General features: G+C 39.7%; 1 protein-coding gene and 3 long non-coding RNA genes across 4 annotated transcripts; 2 read left to right on the top strand and 2 right to left on the bottom strand.

Annotated features, from left to right (window-relative positions):
- Positions 1–3,717: 3,717 nt before the first annotated feature.
- On the bottom strand, positions 3,718–5,972 carry LOC108957579. The gene is made up of 3 exons (XR_005548083.1): positions 5,234–5,972; positions 5,023–5,151; positions 3,718–4,065 (listed from the first exon to the last, which is right to left on the bottom strand). It is a non-coding gene; the product is annotated as an uncharacterized LOC108957579 (long non-coding RNA).
- A 2,580-nt stretch (positions 5,973–8,552) lies between these two features.
- Positions 8,553–16,881, bottom strand: LOC108957576 (disease resistance protein RPV1). Its single transcript, XM_018868446.2, has 5 exons — positions 16,686–16,881; positions 14,301–15,011; positions 12,368–13,442; positions 9,692–9,973; positions 8,553–9,599 (listed from the first exon to the last, which is right to left on the bottom strand). The coding sequence occupies exons 1-5, from the start codon at positions 16,721–16,723 to the stop codon at positions 8,553–8,555; spliced, it is 3,153 nt and encodes a 1,050-aa protein (XP_018723991.2). The 5' UTR covers positions 16,724–16,881.
- Positions 16,882–22,437: 5,556 nt separating this feature from the next.
- Positions 22,438–23,075, top strand: LOC104436248. The gene is made up of 3 exons (XR_724018.3): positions 22,438–22,745; positions 22,821–22,899; positions 23,013–23,075. It is a non-coding gene; the product is annotated as an uncharacterized LOC104436248 (long non-coding RNA).
- A 219-nt stretch (positions 23,076–23,294) lies between these two features.
- On the top strand, positions 23,295–23,852 carry LOC120290241. Its single transcript, XR_005548088.1, has 3 exons — positions 23,295–23,351; positions 23,555–23,611; positions 23,797–23,852. It is a non-coding gene; the product is annotated as an uncharacterized LOC120290241 (long non-coding RNA).
- The last annotated feature ends 82 nt before the right edge of the window (positions 23,853–23,934 follow it).

Raw genomic sequence — 23,934 nt, 5'->3', positions numbered from 1 at the left:
TCTCCAAGTCATGCCGGGTGGGAGCAGTGGACAGCAGTGGTCGTGGCGAGGTGGAGGAGATCGAGGAGGGCTGACTCGGTGCGCGAGTAGAAGGGGGGAGGAATCGGGAGTGAAGGCGGGGAAAGTGATTAGGGGGTTCTCGCTTGGGCAACTTGGTGGTACTGGAATATTGATGGTGGTGGTCGTGGTGCTTTGATGGTGGCTGCAGCGTGACTCGTGGCGGAGGAGCATGGGCGCAATGGGTGATTTGGTGGTGGCTGGTGGCGGTGGGCGGTTGGTGTGGTAGTTGAACCAATCCTCGCGGTGATGGTGTGCATTTGAGGTGGCGAGGACGCGGTGAATAGGGGGGCGGGTGGTGGTGGTGCGTCTGTGGTAGCAGCTTAACTTAGTTCACGGCAACGATTAATCTTCAAACAATAAAAATGAAATTCCGCATTAAAGTTAAACCAATAATTAAAGAAAGAAAAATAATGAAATGTACCTTCAAGGAGCGAGAGTTCATTCATTAATTTCTTATTAATTAAACCAAACAAGACTCAATAATCTCCATATACTATTTTCACTAATCTCTACATATATGGAAATGTTCAATGTAGTAGAAACTATACAGGTGTTATTGACTCTTTAAGAAAGTGACCAATAGAAAACACGTCTAAATTGTTATTGTGTCTGACGTGGATAGGAACATAAAGGTATTGATTAGTAAGGCCCATTCTATTCCATCCTCGAGGATGGACGGTTGGATTCATAACTTCACCCTACTGCATAGCACTTCTTCTATCTGCCAATGCAAAATCTCTAGTACAAGGATGTACCCAAAAAAATTGGAAGATGCATGCACTCTCTGAAAAAGAAAAATTAATAAGTTGAGTGAAAAAGTTATCGATATACATCTTCTAGATGTAAGTAAGTTTCGGTAGGTAAATCTATAAAAAAAAATTCAACTATTATTCTACCACATCAATCTGTGAGATTTTCTATGAGTTCCTACACTACTGGTCTATAGTCTAGATGCATTTTCCATCAGAATATCTGCTAATTTATTATGAGATCCAACAACAATTAGATAGCTTGGTCTATTATGCACCTATCGTCGTATACTTTCCACTTAATGATGGGAAGGGTTGCTTTTGCATCAATTGAGGTTTGTTCTATGATCTAAATAAGACTCTTACATGGCACAACTAGTCTTTACCTGCACTCCCTGATCCGGCAAAACCTAGAAGAAAAAAAAAATTGATGTACTAGGAAAGCGTTCATGCGTAATAATTAAGCTACCAGGTAATACAAATTCTATATGGTCTCATTTATTCAAATACGTAATAACAAAGTATTGCTAAAGTATCTCTTCCCATGATGACGCATAAGACTTAAGATAACTAGAGAAGTCTTATTCATATTGCAAAAACTTGGATTTACTGTATTCTCCACCAAAAATGCTCCACCTAAGCATATATTTACATTTCATTGGACGATTGGTTTTGGTCTCTTCACCTCAAAGGCTTGCCTTTTATTGTCATTAATTACAGTTGAGCACTCATATTTTTTTTCATGAATTGCTTCTTTATGTTATAGAGCAAATGAATAAAAGAATCTTTTACAATACTTATTCCCATTTTGTAAATTATTGTCTTTCTGTGTTCTCATAGAGTGGAATTGCTAATTAGGCGCATGTTTTACTCCAATGGAATGACACAATGATAAAGATAAGCATAAAAGAAGAAGTTACTGATCAAACCTCTACGTCTGTTTTGCGCTATATGCACAATTGGTATCCTCAAGATGAGAACCGAATTGTAAACCCTACTCCTTGTGAAAATGGGGGACAATTTGAAGTTGGGAAAAAGAATCTTTTCATTTTCGTTCATTTGAATGTCATAATCAATGATTCTTTTTCCCAACACTACTCATGCGATTGGTTTTGTGATTCACAACGAACTTGTGCACATGGATTAAGCGCGTGTTATGGAATCGGTCTTCGCAGTACCACATTATCAAAGACAGATAATGGATTTTGCAGTCCAGACTTACAGCTTACAATTTTTCTTAATTCATTAGTTTTTTTTTTAAAAAAATTTAACAATCAATTAGTGTACGAGCCATCTCTCACTCACCTCTACTGACTTCAACTAGGTGAATTAACACGATCCTTACATGTTTAGAGTTTATTCACTAAATAAGCAATCCTATGCCATCAGGGAAAAGAGGACCGAAATATTATGTTCTTTTGCAAAGTTACATGCTTCAAATATAAACCATCAAAACTTCCCTGTGACGTCATTTTGCGACATATGAGCTGGGATGATTGCCTCATTCAATACGTAAGAGAGTGTCGAATAGAACAAAATCAAAATTTTAAATTGGTATAATGTAGTATGTTCTGTGCACACAATGACAATAGTAGAAACATTTGTATTAAGTTCTCATTTTTTCAGCAGACAGTAGTAAGACTAGAAACGTTCATTTCGACAAGCGATCCTTCAACCCCACTAGCGTTCGCCATCATTGTGTGAGATATCTATCCTTTCAGATTTGGTTTCAAACGTGGATTTCATAGTTGTTTTCACAACAGTATAAGAGCATGATTTTGCATATTGATCTCTCTTCAACTGCCGAGTATGGGAATGAATCAATTAGAGTATTTCTTGAAATGTTCAGTTTGGCAAACAATTAGTTTTCAATGATTGAACAGAAAACTATGTTGTTATAAGAAATCTAAAGTTTCAGTGATTAAATTGCCTAACAATCATCCTCTCCATACACCATCGCATCAATTTGTGGATTGTCGGAACTCGGAAGGAGAAAATTTGGCAAAACTGATGAGAATAAATCCATCCATCTGCACTTCTGCTCTTCACCGTCTTGTTCGAGAATCTGGCGATCTCGTTAAACCTCTCACTTCTCACCCCATCTTTGCATCGAACCATTTTCTTTCACGTCGCTCCCACAGTTGCCCATCCACTGCTGGAGTGAGTGATTCAATCGATCAATCTGAACTCGTGGCCCTTGTGGTGAACAAATGCAGAAATGGCGGATTGGTGGAAGCTGACAATGCTTTATTCTTCTTGGAGAGGACGATCCGAGTGAACCCTCTTGACTTTACCTCCCTGTTTCGCCCAACTCTTGGGGGTTGGGGCCAAGATGAAGCATTACCCATCACCATTGACATGATCGAGCGGATGGGTTCGAAAGGAACGAGTCCCAACGGTTCTATTCCCAACATTATGATGAATTACCCCTGCCAATTGAAAAGATCCGATCTCGGGTCCTCAGTTTTATGTAAAATGGTCAAACTTGGACTTGAACCCACAACTGCGAGCTTTTAACACTTTGATCAATGGGCTCGTTGGAGAGGGTGGAATCGCCAAAGCCATGAGCTTGGCGGATGAAATGTTGGCCAGACAATCGAGGTAGATATAACCACATGCCAAGCCACGATGAGGGATTGTGCAGAACCGGCGATACTGGAAAAGCCGTTCGATTGCTGAAGAATTTGGAAGACACAGGCTGAGCGCTAGATGTGACCATGTACACCACGATCGTCGGCGGTTATTGCAGGGGGTATCAACAATTTATCGGTATAAACCTCTGCAAAGAATTAAAAAAAAGAACATTTCCTTGGGAATTGGAAGACCGGACTTTGTGATGTTGCTGCTGATACGAGAGCAAGGAAATTGAACTTGTGCAAGCTTATACTACTGAATAAATGAAGGGGACTTGGAAATTAGCACTTTGGCATTATATCAAATATTTCATGAATTAGTCATCATACCAGTTAAACCACAGAGGAGGTGGCACCGCAGTCCACGTGAGAAGGTCTCGGTAGCAGTGGTAGCTGCAATTTTGTTGTCAACTCAGTTGAGGCAATCTTCTCCTTCTCCTTCCCCTTCTCCTTCTCCTTCTTCATTCCTTGGTGAGATTTTGCTCCCTTCTCTTGGTTGTGTCCTTCGAGGCAAGTCATTAAGAAGTTTTGACGACCCGAAGGTGTGTCTCTTATAGTTTGAACCGCATCATCAAATGTAAACCCTGTAATTGGGTCTCACACTAATTGGCTTTTCCAATCAGCTGTTGTCACATGAGATTTTGAAAATAATTATAATTCTACTAGCTACATATATACTTCGGGATAGATTCAGGAAAAGAATGAATGATAAATTCAGGTTGTTTATGATATTTCATCAAAAGTTATGAACACTAACAAATTCAACCTTAGAAGACTTATAACTAGTCTCCACCCAGGCACTTGCTAAAGATGGTCAGAAAATGAGGGCGATGCATGTGTTACACAAGATGGTTGAGAGTAAAAATGTGTCACACTTTCCAATCATCTCGAAGTGAGATAAAGGTGCGGCTGCATGGATCCTTAGTCCTGTCTATTTTTAGATGTATTTGGAATGAAGAACCTAAAATTAGCTGAAAGTAGTAAGCATAGACTTGAGAGTCCATCAATATAAACAAGGTTATTTTGACCTCATCCAGATTCTGGCAATCTACAAGTGACCTCTTCAATGAATCTCATCTATCAACACCAAACTCTAGGGACATTAGTTTTGCCGCACATTCTAGGGGCCTCTGATTAATTCGCAGTTGGATCGCAATCAATCTCAGCCAAAGAAATAGAAAACAACGGACTTAAGAGAAGAGAAGTCAGCAAGTACCACCATCATCCTTGTTTGTGTTTATGAACAGAAAAGATGCTGAAAAGGCGAAGTGCCCAAATTACAGGACAGAAAGGCGTCTTGTTACTTGGTTATTTTGCAATATCCAATTAGCGAAATCAGCAATATGGAATTGTTTGCTAGGAGGCTATATTTAACTTTACAAATTTAATGCTGCATACATGAGATTTAAGCTCGTCATATCAGAGACCTTTATCACAACATTCAAAAGATATTATGAACTGACAGAAAAAGAGGAGATTGTCATCATGCATCCTAGTTCACGGATTACCGGTGAAATTTCACAGCTCACATAGTATAAGCACACAAGTTCCTCTATTATGGTACAATTGGTAGTACATACCTCCATCTGCAGAGCCTCATTGGGTTTGAAAGTGATATCATTAGAACGAGACCGCATCAAACAACTCCACATCAGGGTAACATGCAGAAAAATCAGCACGTACATATTCGATTACCAGAGAGGTAGAACCTAACAAGCATTCAGCACATTCAATTAAATATAAGTACACGAGTTACTCTTTCACAGTTACAGTAGGACTGGCAGTGCATACCTCTATCTGCAGAGCCTAACTGAGTTTGGGAATGATACCATTAGAGCACATTGCATCAAAGGACTTTGCATCTGGTTAACATGTAGAAAAATCAGCACGTATGTATTTGCTTAATAGAGGTAGAACCTAACGAGCATACAAAAAGTAGATTCAACTGAAAAATAATACATTCACAATCATTCAATTTTGTGCTGATGAAACCATATCAAGTGCTTTGATCTTCACAGGCATAAAAAACTTCCTTAGGACACTTCAGTTGGCCCGTGAGCCTGTTCAAGGTCGCACAAAAGCTAGCCTTCAGCTGTTGCTGATGACACCTCAGCAAAATCCCTCTTCTTCATTTGATCGTTCTCTGGTATGGACTATGAATTGCCTCAACCAAGTTAGCTAGACCCAGATCAATCATTTGATAAAATGATTCCACGACAACATCAAGATCAAACGGGATGCAAAATAATAAGCAAAGTCTTAAGCTCCTCGCCTAGCTTGTTTTACAGAGCAGGCAAAAAATTGTCCCAATTATGCAAAAGGTCATCTATACAGCTCTTTGAATTGAAGTCCAAAAGTAAGCCTTAATCATTACATAGACCAACCGGACCTGTCACAAAAGTAGCACCAATTTATCTCGCTTGATAATCTTTCAACGGTCTCACAATTGTTTATGGAAAGCCTGCCTACAATCGTAGATGAAAAAGGCTAGCCAAAACTAATTTTTGCTTTTGTAAATCACGCACCAAAAAAAAAAAAAAAAATTTGAACCTTCATTTTTATTTTAGCTCAATTTCTCTTCCTTACTGGGAATTCATGCTCGAATGAACAATGGACAGGCTTTCCCATCATCACGAAAAATCGAGAGCTGTTTGTCCTAAATAGGATTTCTACCGATAGTCAAATCTGACACATAAAATTGCTCATAAAAGGAGTTCAAAAAGGCGAAGGATTTTTTAAAGGATTATACTAGTTTGAGACAGAGAAAAAGGGATCTCGTGCACAGTTTATAAATTGAGTTGTAGAAGATCAACCTCTTGATGAAAAATTCTCATCTTAGGTTTACCAAGAGGGAAACTGTAAATTACTCACTAAGTAATTCTTGTTTACCTATGTTGTTAATTTTCATTTGTTGCCTCACAAGCCGCCCATCTATTTGCAAAAGTTGCCGATTGAAGATTAGCTGAAAAACATTGCCCTAATGCAATCAATAGCAAATATATTTAGGCAAATCCATATCAAATAGATACCAAGCGTCGAGGAAATAATTCTTAAAATATATATATGTTAGAAAAGTATTACACTTTTCACTCATGCTAGTTGTTAAAGGACGAAGAATCTTACCATATGACCAATGTCTTCTAACGTATGAAGAACCACAATCGGATCTAAATTTTGATCTTGGCCGAAGCATCATGTTAGGTTCTAGGACCGACTTCCCCACTCTTGCAATTATGTAAGACTGGGAATTGAGTCTCAACACCACATAAATTACGACAACCATTGATATTCAATTCTTTCAAGTTCCAAAAGCATCATAGGTCAGGTAATCTTTTGATGGAACCACGATTACAAACATTGAACGTCTCTAACAACTCCACCTTATCAAGACCTTGTATTTCGACTAGATTGTCACAATAGCAAGTAATTAATCGCTTCAAGCCCTCGTAATTTTGGATGGATTAGCCTTCCAATGGACTTGTAGCTATATGTACGTATTGTCTCCAAGAACTCCAATTTACCTTGGCCTTAAATTTCAACTAGATTATCGCAATCCTCAATGTCCAATCCTTTCAGAAGATTCAATTGTGAGAAGTCCATTCTTTCAATGGAATTGTAGTGTTTTATTGACAACTCTTCCAAGTACTTGAATCTGTTAAGCTCAGGCAATATCAACTAAGGAGTAAACACAAAGTTTCAAGTGTCTTGAGGTAAGCTCTAGGAAGTACTCAAGTTGATCGTATCCATAAAAAAGAAGTTCTTCCAAGTGGAATAGGTAAGAAAGCTTTGGCAACCTAGGAATCAGAGAATTGACCTGAAGATATGTTAAGCCGGAAGAAAGCTCTAGCAATGATCGAGCTCCTTACAGCCCTCTTGGTCAAGGCATTAGAGAGAAGAAAGATTCCATATGCTTTCTGGCGGGTCAAATATCAATGTGCCAGTGATATGGAGAATCACGAGCAAAGATAAGTCATCGTTTTCTCTTGGAATTCCCCCTTTTAGACTATCACAAGATTCAAGAAATAGCCTTCGGTTTTATTCAACCATCCAATATCAATGAGTAACTATCCAAGGTCTAAAATCCTCAATGATTTGCAAATTCGGTAAATCCCCAATTGAGGTAGGAAGTTCTTTTAGCCTACAACACTCGTAAAGGTTAAGGCATTTGAGAGAAGAAAGATTTCCAATTGAACTAGGGATTTCTTTCAATGACACGCAACCCGCTAGATTAAGTTGTTTGAGAGAAGAAAGATTCCCAATTGAGTTAGGGATTTCTCTCAATAACACACAACCCACTAGCTGAAGTTCTTCAAGAGAAGAAAGATTTCCAATTGAGCTAGGGATTTCTGTCAATGATGTACAATTTTTTAGATCAAGTAGTTCGACAAATGAAAGATTAAGTAGTTCGACAGATGAAAGATCAAGTTGTTCGAGAGAAGAAAGTTTCCCAATTGAACTAGGGATTTTTGTCAATGACATGCAACCCCTTAGGTCAAGTTGTTTGAGAGAAGAAAGATTCCCAATTGAGCTAGGGATTTCTATCAATGACACACAACCTTATAGAGCAAATTCTATATGAGAAGAAAGATCAAGTAGTTCGAGAGAAGAAAGATTCCCAAATGAATTAGGGATTTTTATCAATGACATGCAACATTGTAGACCAAATTCTACAAGAGAAGAAAGATTCCCAATTGAGCTAGCGATTTCTGTCAATGACATGCAACCCCCTAAATCAGGTCGTTCAAGAGAAGAAAGATTTCCAATTGAGCTAGGGATTTTTGTCAATGACCCACAACCCTGTAGATCAAGTTGTTCGAGAGAAGAAAGATTCCCAATTGAGCTAGGGATTTTTGTCAATGACACGCAACCCACTAGATTAAGTCGTTTGAGAGAAAAAAGATTCCCAATTGAGCTAGGGATTTCTCTCATTAACACACAACTAAATAGCTTAAGTTGCTTAAGAGAAGAAAGATTCCCAATTGAGCTAGGGATTTCTATCAAAGACTTGCAACTCGTAGATCAAGTTGTTTGAGAAAAGAAAGATTGTTAATTGAGTTAGGGATTTCTGTCAATGACTAGTTGTTTAAGAAAAGAAAGATTTCCAATTGAGCTAGGGATTTCTGTCAATGACTAGTTGTTTAAGAAAAGAAAGATTTCCAATTGAGCTGGGGATTTCTGTCAATGACTCGCAATACCATAGATTAAGTTGTTTGAGAGAAGAAAGATTCCCAATTGAGCTAGGGATTTCTGTCAATGACCGGCAAAACCCTAGATTAAGTTTTTTGAGAGATGAAAGATTCTCAATTGAGTTAGGAATTTCTATCAATGACTTGCAATACCTTAGATTAAGTTTTTCAAGAGAAGAAAGATTCCCAATTGAGCTAGGGATTTCTGTCAATGACTCGCAACTCCCTAGATCAAGTTGTTCGAGAGAAGAAAGATTCCCAATTGAGCTAGGGATTTTTGTCAATGACTTGCAACTCCCTAGATCAAGTTGTTCGAGAGAAGAAAGATTCCCAATTGAGCTAGGGATTTCTGTCAATGACTTGCAACTCCCTAGATCAAGTTGTTTGAGAGAAGAAAGATTCCCAATTGAGTTAGGAATTTCTGTCAATGACTCGCAACTCCCTAGATTAAGTTGTTCAAGAGAAGAAAGATTCCCAATTGAGTTAGGAATTTCTGTCAATAACTTGCAATCCCATAGATTAAGTTGTTCGAGAGAAGAAAGATTCCCAATTGAGCTAGGGATTCCTATCAATGACTTGCACATCCGTAGATCAAGTTGTTTGAGAGAATAAAGATTCCCAATTACGAGAGGGATTTCAACCAATGAACAACAAGATTCGATAACTAGATACTCTAGCTTCCTCAGAGAACAGACTGACATAGGAATCTTTGTAATGCCAATAGAATTTAAAAGGAGTTCTTTTAGTTCTTGCAATTCCCCCACTTCTTCTGGTAGCTCTTTCAGATTATTAGAATAACACAAGTCCAAAGAAATGAGGCTCTTGAGTTTGCCAATAGAAGGGTCGACTTGCTTCAATTTGTAACAATTGGACAAGATGAGAATCTCCAACTTCGTGAAAGCCGAGAGATTAGGAGTATATCTTAACTCCCAACTATATGAAAGGTTGAGAACTTTTAGTTGCTTTGCCACCTATACAAAAGAGAAAAAGCTGTCAAAAAGGAGTTTAACGATAAAACAAAACAAAGCAAAGATCATAGAAGATGTCTTTTTATCCATCTTACCATGATTGAACTCCATCCTCCCCAATCATCTGTAAGCTTGTTTCGTGACAATTCCAGCACCACTAATTTAGATAGATGCAAATTGGTTGCTGAAGAAATTATATCGGGTTCAATGTATAACCACTGAAGCCATCTTAATTCAGGCAACAATTCATTAAAGTCTCCACTTATGGTCGTCCAACATAATGGAAGGAAGCTTGAGCTCGGTATGTTTTTAAACAGTTCACTTGTGCAAGTAAAGGAACAACCACTAGGCCAATAATCGAACTCACTCCTGAAACGCTGCATATCAAATCAATCAATTGAGTGTCCGAATCGACTTCTAATTTTTTACTTTTGCTTTTCTAAACACCATATTTTCACAATTTGTCATCTTTTTACCCCTCACCAAACATAAATGTTGACAGGTAAACACACATATATAGTATTTTGATAATTTTTTTTTAATATTCAAACAATATTTTAAATAAAAAGAACACTTTTTCTTGCTTTCAAGGCGAAACACCTCAATTCTTACCTCTCGCTTTTTTGGAATTTTGTAGTGCATGTACTTTGATTTTTATTAAAGTGGAAATACATGAAACCTTTTAAAACATACGAATGTTAAAGAGTACCCATGGGTCACTTGTTAAGTAGCTAAGTAAGCACCTGATTTTCAATTTGTTAACTATTGTTATTAAGTGTTTAATCATTCTTTAGCAATACACCTTTAGCATTTGAATAATATTTTAGATTTTGACGGAAATTGGAAGAGAGCTGGCTTTAGACCAACTAAAAATGAACTAATTAACTTCCTTACATGGTGTTATAGTTAGATTAAGGTCTTAACATATGGAACAGTAGGTTTATCGATGCTGGGCAACATCTTTTGGCAAACTCTGCAACACGAAACTTTCTGGAAAAATCTACTTATGTTACCTAAACAGAAAAGTAAAGATACGTATGTCCATTTCCCAAGACTGGCACCATTTCTTTTTGCATCTTATAAGTCAAAAGTACCGCTTATACTTTGTTGCTAGGTGACAAAATCCCAGACGGCTTGATTGACATTAACAACAATACTTTATTATTTTTCCCCCGAAATCTTAGCTGATCAGTGACAGTATTGGATAACGTTCAAGTATCAAAATTTTAAATCTTAAACTTCCTATTGGATTAGCATCTCGAGATTGACCACAAATAAATCAAGCCGCCACTCAATCTACACATTGACATGGTGTAAACGTTAAAAAAAAAAAAAATTATCGACTGATCAACATAACTTGAAAGTGCATCTTTTTCGTTAGTTTCTTGGAAATATTATGAATAAATTAAACTGCCAAAAGACAAATTTGTTTTGTGAAATATGAACTTCCGCGAACGCTATCAAACCAAAGATCCAAAGATAGAATTCTTTTTCTCTTTTTTTGGGGTTTAATTTTTGTTCGACTCATTTGTCATTATCCGTACTTTATATATTAACTAGTGAAAAACTCACGGTCAATATTATTTCTCTTAAGAATAATAATTGAATCAACAAAAGAATGTGCTCTTTATAATGGTATGAGTGGACTAATTCAAATTAAATCAAGAAAATAAAGCTTTTTCCTTTCCCAACATCTCTTGGTTAATTGCAAAGGTTAATTCCCCGCCATTGATCAGTCATGAACCTACTAGGCTTCCCCAAATGGACAAAATATAACATAATTAAATGACATGAACATTGAAAATCTATGTAAAATCTAAACTTACTTTCAAATTTGACTTCATGCTGAAAATTGTTTATAGTAAATAAAAAAGTATCGATATAACAATAAGCATGACATTTCCTCTAAATAGTCAAGTTTGTCCAGTGGTTTTTGGCACAGAAGAGCGTTGTCCCAAATATATAAATAACATAAAAACAACTTGGAGAGGAAAAAAGTGTTTATTAGGAAAAGCGAAGGAACGGACAATGGAAATGAAAGAAGCAATTAAAGAAATAATAAGAAGATCCACTAATTGTCAAACACCTACCTTAGTCCATGAGATGAACAAGGTCAACGTGACGTAACCCTAAAAGCATAGTAAGGTTTTCCCAATATAATTTTTAAGGAGATTTTTTACCATCATATCTATTAAGAGGAAAGAAGAAGGAAAAGAGATAGATGGAACTAGTAGAGGGACAGGTACTTTCATGATCAAAATGGGGGAAAAAAGTTTATCAAACATTGATTTTTCTTTACTGTTACCGATTTGCTTAATTATTATTTATTATGATTGGCACATATTTTTTTTTATGATGTATATGCTTCATCTGTATTAATTACTGTAATTTTTCAGATTATTAATATTTTCAACTAGATATAAAGTTCCGTGCTTTTAGTGAACCAGATTTTTAGTGCAGAATCTTAGTTAAAGAATCTTAAATTGATTGTAAATTAAGTTTTTGACAGATGTAATTTATATCAATGAATTTGAATCAAATAAGGTAACTTTTTCATCCTTGGGACACTTATAATCCCAATTAGCTGTCACAATTCATTTACAATGGACATGAATGGATGTTTAAGCATACTTTTTCCTAAAAAAGTAAGAGCATTTCCTCATACTAAATAAAGAATAGAATAATTCATATTAATATATATATATATATATATGTATATATATATGTAGAATTATGAGAGAAAGAGAGAGAGAGAGGAGGGCAGATGTTACCTTTCCTAGTATTTGTTCTCCGAAGGTTTCTTTGCCGATCCATGGTTCAATATATCTTTTAGGTGATTGTCCTTGGCAAAAAATGCTCCTTCCAAGATCTCTCAATTGATCATGCATCCATAACTTGTCATCATTTTCAATTTTTATTAAGCACCTCAGTACCAATTCTTCTATTCCTTGACTTGGACAAAACCCACAGTCCTCCCACATGTACATTGCGAATTTGATCTCTTCCCTGATAACGAAACAAGCAATATCAAGAAAAATCTGCTTATGTCCTTCTTTTAATGCATCATAACTTATCCGCAATATGGCTTGGACATCTTCATGTGGTTGTTCTTTCAATTGCTTCAACACATCTATCCATACATTTAGCTTTGTTTTTTTAAACAAGTATGAACCAACGACCTCAATAGCTAAGGGTAGCCCACCCATGGTGATTATGATTTCACAAGAGATATCCTCAAATTCTGTTGGACAACAATCCGTACGAAATGCATGTCTCTTTAATAAAAGCAAAGAATGCTCCTCATCCAATCCATTCAATTCATATGGGTAGTCTATCTCAATTTCAGATTGATCAAGAATAGCTTTATTTCTTGTTGTAACAATGATAATACTTCCACTCATAAACCAGTTACGCTCTCCAGCCAAAGCATCTAGTTGCTTTTTGTTATCTATATCATCCAGAAGAATGAGCACTTTTTTTCCTTTGAATTTAGATCTGATCAAACTAATTCCATGGTCAACATTCCGAATTTGACATTCGATTTGAAGTACTTCCTCAATTAGTTGATTTTGTAGATAAGGAATACCACTGCATTGAGCCGTTTCTCGAATATTAGCAAGGAAGCTATGATGTACAAATCCATCCAACAACTGGTTGTAGATTGATTTGGCTAGAGTTGTTTTTCCAATCCCACCCATGCCATAGATTCCAATCATTCGAGCAACACTGGCAGGAGTGTCTACCCAATTCCTGATTTTGCTCACATGATCCTCAAATCCAACTAAGTGCTTAGTAACATTAAGCTGAAAGTCTTGTTGCAATTTGCTCAGAACCTTTTTTTGACCACTTTTCCACTAATTCTCCTTCATGCCTGTCAAACAACAAAATTCATTGATAACTACCTGATTATACTTAATCTCATCCAAAGACCAGCATTTATTTGAGGATGCATGGGGCCAATTAACATGCAAGCTGTTTTGGATTTACGCATAACAATGGGGGAAGATGGAGTAGCGGTCATTCCAATTTTTTTTACCCTATCCTTTTATGCCAATAGATGGATCTTGTTGAAATAAAATAAGGTAGCGTACCTGGCTCAAGAAGAGTCTTTCAAACTATAATGTTCGTTATAAGGATTGAGGTTGTTGCCAGTTCAAAGATAGGTCCATTTTTATTTTTATTTTTGGTTAAAAAATTCTAGGAGGAGAGGAGGCTATCCCAAGATTGCCTACCAATGAGGGTTACTGGCATTGGAAATCAAGCCTAAACATGGTAAATGGGAATTGTCCAACCCTTTCAGCCGAGCCAACCCGTTGGCATAATGAGGTCTAATTTATCTGGTAGCGATCAAGACCCAGCATTGGAGTCCATTATAGGCATATTATTTAGTGATTGATGCTATTCGCTGAAGGAGTTGTTTCTTTCGTTTTGTGGCTTTGTGTTGGAGACAAATGTAAAATTATAGGGCACTACGGGATCTTTGGTTTAAGTTGTCGTTCGTTTAGTTTTCACGAGATCTTAGGAAGTACTAGTGTTTGCTAGTCTTCGACCCATTAGGGTTGTTTATTGGGACATTTTGGGGATCTTTTGTGAGCTTGCAATGCAAGTAATACATCTGCATTTCATTGGTTTTGCGTGAAGAGAACTTATCAAAGAAAAAGGAAAAGTTCCCCAACCAAAAAAAAAAAAAAAAAAAAAAAAAGCAAGAAAAGTCCTGTGACGTACCCATTAGCAAATTTCTCGGACTCCCACACCTGTAAGTCACTCACTTCTTTAAGTGCTTGCGGCCCTTCCTGGATAACCTTCTCATCAAAATACTTCTGACTCGAACGGAAGGCATCCCCAAAATTTCCTTTTAGATGCCGCACATCTGCTGGTTTAACTTTGTAAAAAATTGGCAACACTATGTGTGACCCACTATTCTTGCAGTCCATCATATGGATGAGCTCACGAAGGCACCATTTACTAGTAGCATAATTTTCGGAGATGATGGGGATCGAAATCTTAGATCGTGAGATGGCACCAAGAATTTGTGAACTAAAATCCTCACCAATTGGGATGCTCTTATCATCCTTGAACACAAAAATAGGCACAGTCCCTGTATTGACCAGTCTATTGTAGAGGTGATCGGTGAATTCCTTACGAGTATCTGAGCCTCTAAAGCTCAAGAATACATCGTATGCATCGTCACCTTGTCCTATGAGTTTTGGAGAGATGAACGAAGAAGTGGATGCTCCCTCGGTGCTCTCTTTCTGTGCTCTCTTTCTCTTTCTCTGACTTTGTCCTTTATCCATGGCGATCTGAGAGGGAAATGCTGAAAAAAGTTCGTGCTCCTGAGAGAGAGAGAGGAGGAGGACGCGACCTTCAGTTTGGGTGACCAACGTGGCTTGACTGCAGAAGATTAGGTGATGGCCCCTAAAAAGGGCCCCCAAAGAGCACCTTCATTTACTTGTTCAGAAAGCCAATTCACATTGAAAGAAGTAATTAAACAAAAAAGTGGAATGCCAGTGCTCCTAGCTACCACGCCTTATCGACTTCCTCAAAACACATGGTATAACGACATAATTTTGTCTATGATATTTCAAGACAGATTCTTTTAGTTCACACGTAAAACATTGAAATTATGTAGGAGATACCATGGAACCATCTTCCACCAAATATAAACTCCCACGACATCTTATCCTTATAATAACCTTCGACCTTACTCTTATTATTTTTAGCCTAATATACAAACAAACCTCATTATCTTCACCACCTCATTTTCCCAACCCTTTCTACTAACCCCATTTCGGTTGGCCAAACTAATGTGGTGTCATGTAATTGTTGCCCAGTGGACATCATTCTCCAGATGCGTGCACTTTCCTAATTTGAGAAAATTTCCATCAATCATGATTTAATTGGCAGGATTCAAGTTTTAGGCATTGCTCATATGTAAAATTAACTAAAACTAAAATATTAATTGAGGAAAAGATTTCATTTGTTTGGCTGTTTAAATTATGAAGGAAGTTGATGAAAATGATTTTAAATTGAGGGAAATATTTCCTTTTGGGCCGACATTTTATTTCTTTCTAAAAGTGCATAGAAATTAAAGAAGATATTGAGTAGGGCTTTTCTAAGAGTATCTCCCTGAAAATGCGGGTCCAAAATTTTTTCAATTAACCTGTACGTTAATTTTAGGGCCTTTAGTGTGATAAAATAAATATTTTTAAATATCTATGCTTTTAAATATCCTCTTTTGGACCTCATCCTCTAGTCAAGTCAACCTCGTTGGCTTACGAACAACGTGTACATTAATTTTTCAATTAGGCTATAAAGAACTGGAACCTGTGTACAAGTATAGAGCATTCAACAAAAGACATAAGCATATGTTTGGTTTTTATTGGGTTATAGAAAATCAGAATTTGATAAATCATTTAAATGTTAATAATTGATTTGAAACAGAATTAGATATGCGTGAAAGAGGTCAAGAAAGGACTGAGCTAGTAATTATGGATGTGATTTTATATTTGATTATGTTTAAAATTGCCATATATTTAATGAAGTTGGAGATGTGAGGTAGGGATAAACAAATGCTCATGGTTATTTATCTCTCTAGCACTATAGTTAGTCAGGCAAGAAGGTAAGGAGTTAGTTTACAGCGTCGAAGTCTGAAAGCAAAAGGCTTACTCATTACAGGCCAACACCACATGCTAAAATTCCATGTGTAAATACTTTATTTTGAACGGGTATATCACTGAGCCTTTCATTTTAAATCTTCAAATCTTAAACATTGATTGATATCTTATCTGTAGAACTAAAGCTATAAATTTGTTAGATAGCATCAAACGGAGGAGCAGATTCCCTCAGTGCACTCTTTTTCTTCTTAGTGAGATGTTTGGACACAAGCATAGAGACGCAAGAAGCACCGCAAAGGAACCGATCTGAAACGAAACGGTGCAGCCATTTGTTTGCCTTGCTCTGACTTTGCCCCTTCTCCACGTTAGTCTGACCGATTAGAAATCACACAAAATTGTACGGATTCGGTGGAAGCAGGAGAAGGAGAGAAGAAAGGAAGTAAAAGGAAGCTGCTGAAGAAAATTAAGAGACGACCAAGGTTTGAAACAATGACGTTGAGTGCTTGTCCCCATTTTTATTGGAGGGCCCACCTTGAAAATATCACCGCAAAGCTTTTTTTCTTCAACTAAATGGAAGAAGAATAGGATTATTGACTAAATTCATGATAAACCAGGTTAAATTGATTAATCACATTTTGAAGAACGAATTTATTATTTTTAATAAGAAGTGTAAGAAATGAGTGTTATAACGTTAGGTGAATCAACTCAATTTATGTGATCGTTTTCGCGCGTGTCATAAGATATTTTTCTTCCTATTGAATATCATGTAAAAGATATTAAGTTAAAGATAAGACCATAGATAGATATCTGTGAATATGGATATTGATTGATACGGGTATATAAGTCATATTATACTATTGAATAACAAGCCCTCATTTAGCTACTTCTATTCTATTTTTAGAGAATTCGTGTTTTGGGAAGTCCCAAGTAAACCAAGATTTTAACATGGCTATAATTTTAGAGAGACGCAAAAGTGAAAGAAGTCATCATAATATGGATTTTGGTATGTTTTTTTATTGTGATGATTGAAACTATCACGAGTGAAGAGCAGGTAGAAAGTAGCAATATAGTTTTCATGTTTTGTTAAAAAAAAAGCAGCAATAGAGTTAAAAATACTCAAACCTTGGCATATTAACTCATTCAACTTTTTTTTTACCCTTTTTTCACTTAGCTGACTCCGTCAATTTTCAAAACTCTGAAGGAAGAATGAGTTAGAGGTGAAGGCAATGTACCTTTTAGGATGTTCTTGTCCAATAATTCAAGGAAGACGTTATATTATTTGTCTAGAATGTTTTATTGGGAGGCAAAATTGTCGAATAAAATCCAATTAAGAGAATAACTACTTTTATGGGTGATTGGTTATAGAGTGTGTAGATTCTGAAACAAGACCTGAAACCTACCCTATCAAAACCTGTTTCCGATTTTCGAAATTGAAAATCAAACCCCTTGATCCCATAATTGGCCGCAAACCGGCCTACTACTTTTCCTTTTCTGTTTCGTTTTTTGTTTAATTTATCTTAGACCTTCATAGACAAAGAAACCTCACAACCCATCAAAAGACGGTCCCTGGTTTGAGGTGAATACTAGCAATTTTGCGCGCAATAGAATCTAGCGTGCCGGCATTCCAACTCATTCTAGCTTAATAAAGGATGGACAATGAATTGTGATGTAAACGAACAATGAGACAGAGAGGCCACATGATTAGTCACATCAAAAGTCGAAAGCAAAGGCTTCCCTTTTCTACAGAAGTCGATCATGAGCTGGAGCTGGTGACACACCACATTAGCAGCCTCCCACATTAGAAAAAAAAAAGCCCAATACACGTTACACACTAGTTCGGCCGCAACAAATCAACAAAAATGATACGAGATGAAAAAGCGATTACCTTACGCGAGCAGAAATGCGAAGAGAGGTGCAAGGTCGGAGAGAGAAGACCCTAAACAAGCCTCGGCGAGAACTTTCAAGAGGGAAATGAACAAAGAGAGCGAGCGAGGAATGTAGATGATAGCGTTGAACTGTTCTGCGAGAGAGAGGACGGATGTAAAAGGTTCAGAAAGTGACAAATATGAGAGAGAGAGAGAACTATCAAATTCCACCAAGTTTTTTTTTTTGAACAGGAATTCCCCCAGGTTTAACCAGTCCAACCGCTCATACTACCGCTCATACTGATCAGTTTGAATAAGCGGAACGTAGGGGAACGTAGTAAGAAAAATCTGCAATAAATGTGACGACCATGATTTTGAAAAAGTCCGTGGAATTCCGCATGTTATATTGTGGATGCTTTTAAGGATGTTAGATGAATGTTTTTATTTTCTTCTATCAAAATGTAATAGACTATCCGGCTCATCTGGAGGAGTGATACAGAGACGGAATTACTAGGATGGGCTTTAATGTCTAAAAAGGAGTTACCTTAAAGCACATCAAGTCGTGTCCGAGCCTCAAAAGCAGCACAATTATGAGATCATCTTCATGCCTCCATCTAGAGCTATCAAAGCCAGATCTCTCAAAGCGAAAGACGAGCGTCTCAAGTGACTTATAGTGATTGGCGTTTCTGCTCCTGGGTCACGAGCACTCGGGACTCTTAATAAAGCTTTACTTCTCACTCTTGCCCCGTAGGAGACGCGCAATCTTGTGGAGAGGATTGCGCGACAAGAGTGCTCGTCTTTTCCCGCGTCGATTGTACTGCTTTTTTACCCTCACCTTCTTGACCAAGACCACCGAAACAAACCTTCCTTCCTCGAAATTGGTAAGACGACCTCGCTGTAGACTTCAAAGATATTTTCGTTGCTTCTCCGCAAGGAGAAAATATTGGTTCGCCGGTCATGCGCTGGTTCGCCGTTGAAGAGAGGGAGGGCAGACAGAGACGCAAGGGGAGAGAAAGAGCAAGGGACGGACGACTTGGGGCCGGATCTAGAGCCGGAGGGGTGGCGCGGTGGTTCGCCGGTCCCGTGCAGTGATTCGCCGATCGGAAAGAGGGAGGGCAGAGAGAGAGGAGAAAATATTCAGTGGTATGTGCACGCCATGTCATCCGCTGATGTGGCGCGCACGTTCCACTCAGCTTTCGACACCCGTTGTGTAGGACCCGCTGGAAAATTAAAGGATCCGCTCAGCTCCGATCGGCTCGGCTCGGCTCGTTGGCGTAAAACAATGTCGGGTCAATAAGGGCGCGTTTGGTTGTGTTTCATTTAAAAATTGTTCCAGGAACAGTAAATAGAAAAAGTATTTCTGTTCGGGAACAATTTTTGAACAAAATACGCGTTTGGTAAACTTGTTCGGGAATAAAAAATAAACAGAAACATGTTTGGTAAATTTGGATAATTTTTTTATTTCTTTTATTTTTTTCTATTTTTTTTCTTTTTCATTTTTTTTCTTCTTTTGGCCGGTCGCCGGCCAAGGCCTTGGCCGCGACCGGCGGCGAGGGCCGAGCTCGCCTGGCCGGGCGGGCGAGGCGCGGCTCGCCGGGCCACCGCCGGGCGAGGCCGAGGCTCGCCGGCCGCCGGGCAAGCTCGGCCTCGCCGGCTGGGCGAGCTCGAGGCCGGATCCGGGCGAGATCGAGCTCGCCCGGGCCGGTGCGAGGTCGGCCTCGCCTTGATCCGGCGAGGCCGAGCTCGCCCGGCCGGCGAGCCGCGGCCTCGCCGGGCCACCGCCGGGCGAGGCCGAGGCTCGGCCGCCGGGCGAGGTCGGCCTCGCCGGATCTGGCGAGATCGAGCTCGCCCGGGCGGCGAGGTCGGCCTCGCCATGGTCGGGCGAGCTCGAGCTCGCCGGATCCGGGCGAGGCCGACCTCGCCCGGCGGGCGAGCCTCGGCCTCGCCGAGCCACCGCCAGTGACGCCGACCTGGCGGTGGCTCGGCGAGGCCGAGGCTCGCCGGCCGCCGGGGAGGTCGGCCTCGCCGGATCCGGGCGAGCTCGAGCTCGCCCGGCCATGGCGAGGCCGACCCTCGCCCCCTACGGCGAGCCTCGCCGTGGCCGGGCGAGGCCGCCGGCCGTCGTCGGCCGGTCGTGGCCGAGGCCGGCGACCCGGCCTCGGCGTGAAAGAAGAACAAGAAAATAAAAGAAAAAAAAAAGAAAAAAAGTGTTTCGATTTGTGTTCCTTAAACAAGAAACAAGTTTTTTTTTGTTTCTTGTTTCATTTCTTTTTTGTTCCCGGGAACAAAAGAATAAAAAGGAACAGAAACGCACACAAACGCGTTTTGTTCTTTTTTGTTCCCGTGAACAAAAGAACGGAAATTTCTGTTCGGGAACAAATAAGTGGCAACCATGCAGCCCTAAATGCTTTAACGCTCCCGCCCAAAAAAAATTTCTCACTCCTCAATTGAATTTATTGGCTTTTTCTCTCTCTCCTCGCGGGAGAACAAACAGAGAAGGACCGTCTGTTTCCTTCTCCGCGCATCCGATTCCGGCCCGCATCCGCCTCCCAAAGCCTCGCCGGTCATCTCCTCCTTCAAGAGCCTCGCCGGTCGCAGGTTGGGTCCTCACCTCCTCCGCCTCCGGCTGTTCCAACGTGGAGATCGAGCACAAGGTTTGTGCTCGCGTTGGTTACTCGGCAACTTTTGGACCTCCGACGAACACGTCATCGGCTCCGACTCCGAGTAGCCCGAGGTCTTTGGACTCTATGTCCTCGAGGTCGACGGTCGGGACATGAGGGCCTCGTGCTTCTTCCGCTCCCCGCCTCCCAAAAGCATCGCCGGTCATCGCCGCCGACAGATTGCCCCGAGAGCCCCGGCGATTGCAGTGGTTCCCGAGCCCCCTCGCCTCGCCTCCGCCTTCGACTATTTTCAACGCGGAGATCGAGCACAGGAGGAGAAGAGAAGAGAAGGACAAACCACCCCCTTCCCCTCCCCTCCCGTCTCCTAAACTCCTCTCGTGGTTCCGGACAGTTTCACCGATGCCTTCGATAGTTGTGCCCGATTCAGCTCAACCCCGGAGAACTCCAAAAGCAAGAGCAAAGAGAAGAAGATGAAGGCGAAGGTCCAGCTCGAGGCCGATGGCGGCTTCGCGTCTTCGGCGGAGTCGGACAAGAAGCACAAGAAGGAAAAGAAGAGTGGCAGTAAAGGCTCCGAATCCAACGGCAGAAGCTCCCTGAGCATCGGGGATGCGAAGAAGGAGAAGAAGAGGAAGGCGTTGGAGTTGCGCGAGGATGACGAGGAAGACAAGAGTGAGACCAGCTCCGAGCTGGTTGACCCCGAGAACTTGAAGGGGAAGAAGAAGAAAAAGAAGAAGGCGAGGTTGAGCGGTGGCGATAATAAGGTGGCTCAGGAGGAGAAACCCAACGCTGTGTTGAATTTCAGGATCTTGGATAGCTTGAGGTTGAAGTTGAAGGACAATGGTATCGAGGCGTTGTTCCCATTCAGACCATGACGTTTGATATCGTCCAAGATGGGACTGATTTGGTCGGCCGTGCTCGCACCGGTCGTATGAACATCTTTTATTTGAATTTCACAGATTGACATGTTGATGGTCGCGTGCTTGTTTGAAATCTGCTAATTAACCGACAATTTAGAGAAGTGAATGGTCTCGGACGTTGGAGTAATGATAGTGTGTGATGCGGAAAAGGGTCACGAAGCGACATATATGAAAAGAGAAGCAGGTTTTATCTGCTCTATGAGTAGTGAATGGTTGATGTATGAGCTTGGTGAATATTGTTTTAATTAACAGCACGACAGAGCAATCATGGTGTAGAGTGTAGCAAAGTGCACTTGGTTCGTGAAATGTCTTTCGTGCATTTTTGGTCCTAAATCCCTGTATTTCTGCCCTTGATTGTCATTGCAAAAGTCAAATTCCGACCGATCTTTTCAGGCATTCGAACCTATAGCTGGTAATTCGACCAAAAAACCTACAGCTATATAAGTCTTCTAGTTTGTGGCAGAGTCATCTGTACATTAGTTCATTGGTGTTATTTGACATAAAAAAAACCAAAAGTGGCGTGAAGACTGTTTGGCCACAGTTGCATTTCAAGTTTTTTAAAGATGATTGGCTGCTAGGAACATGAGTTTTCGAACTGGTTGCTCATTGCTTTGTAGTTGATGGGTTTTAATTTTTGAGCACTGATTATCACCTTGTTCACTGTGTGAATTGTACCAGGGCAAAACTCTAGCTTTTGTCTTGCCCATTTTGGAATCTCTGACGAATGGGCCTACAAAAACCTCAAGGAAGACAGGATGTGGTAGGCCACCAAGTGTTTTGATGCTTTTACCTACTAGGGAATTGGCCAAGCAAGTATTGGAATCAAGCTTATAGAAATAATCTCATCTTTTTACAGAGATAGATGTCCGACATCGTTTACTCTATTATTTTAGGTGTTTTCTGATTTTGAAGTTAATGGTGGAGCAGTGGGCTTAACATCATGTTGTTTGTATGGTGGAGCTCCTTATCATGCTCAGGAGAGCCAATCGAGGAGAGGGGTCGATATAATGATTGGAACACCTGGCCGTGGGAAAGTAACTCATTGAATTGGAAGCTTATTTGGTAAGTATTCACGCAAATCATTGTGGGTCCTAGGAAGTGTTGGCGAGCCTATCAATCCAAGTGCGTGGAGGTACTGAGCTTTATCCTAACTTTCTAATGTAGATAATATTTCACTAGATCCATAAACCTGTGTACATTTCTTCAGGTGGTTTTTCAATGTAGTCGGAGATTCAGAGTGCCCTATATCTGACACTTGGTGGCAAACTGAAACTGGTGGCTTCATGGTACATTTTGTTATTTGTTTGGGTTTATCATGTTAGAATTTTTTACAAAGAATGCCCACAATATCCACTTTATGGTCTCAGTCTGATTCCAGTGATGCTTACCTTCCCTGCAGATCACACCATTATCTAGTGCCTGGCCACAGAAACCTGGATCTGCTACTTTTCTTTTCTTTGGGGTTCAGGTCTCTAAACTCTTTCATTCCCTTTGACTTTTGAACAACTTAAGAGCCTTTCACAAGGTGTCTCTCCGACTAATTTCCACATTTGTTTTGTGCAGCCTGTCATATTGGATGAAAAGGGGGTTGAAATTGAAGGTGAGTGTAGTGGATACCTGTGCATTAAAAGTTCCTGGCCTGGGGCATTTTGTACAGTCTATGGTGATCATGAGCAATACAAAACAACATACTTCAACCATTCCCAGGATACTATTTTACTGGTGATGGCTGCAGCAGGTTAGTTGATACAACTATTAAATTATTGCTTGAGGTACTTGCATTATGCCTGGGTTCTTACTAGGGATGTTTATACAATTCCTCAACTTGAATGATAATCTTGCGCTTATATATCTTTGGAAGGTGTAGTTATGGTTATATTTTTTGCAGCATAAGCTGTGCAATTTGATTTACTTATTTTTTAATTCGCTCAACCCATTCAGGGACAAGGATGGTTACGACTGGCTGACTGGTAGAGTTGATGATGTCATCAATGTCAGGTGCTACATGAATTTCTCAAGATCTTCTCTTTTGGTACCTTCATTCAAACATTTTTTATGTGCTCATACAATGTGGCTTTGTTTTTGTTGAGAAACTTCCAAAGACCAATTATTTTCCTTCTTAAAGCACCCAGTGCTTTGAATTCTGGACTAGTTATCTGATGATGCTTCACTTGCCTCTGCAGTGGACACCGGATTGGAACAGCAGAAGGTGAATCTGCTCTTGTCTCGCATTCCAAATGTGTGGAAGCTGTGGTTGTTGGTGTTGAGCATGAGGTACTTTAGAGAGGACTAAATTGATGATAAAATTTTCATTGCACTTG

The sequence above is a fragment of the Eucalyptus grandis genome, chromosome 2 (genome assembly GCF_016545825.1).
Source record: "Eucalyptus grandis isolate ANBG69807.140 chromosome 2, ASM1654582v1, whole genome shotgun sequence".
NCBI classification, from domain to species: Eukaryota; Viridiplantae; Streptophyta; class Magnoliopsida; order Myrtales; family Myrtaceae; genus Eucalyptus; species Eucalyptus grandis.
Note: the sequence above shows the minus strand (reverse complement) of the source record. Positions and strands in the feature narration are given on the sequence as shown.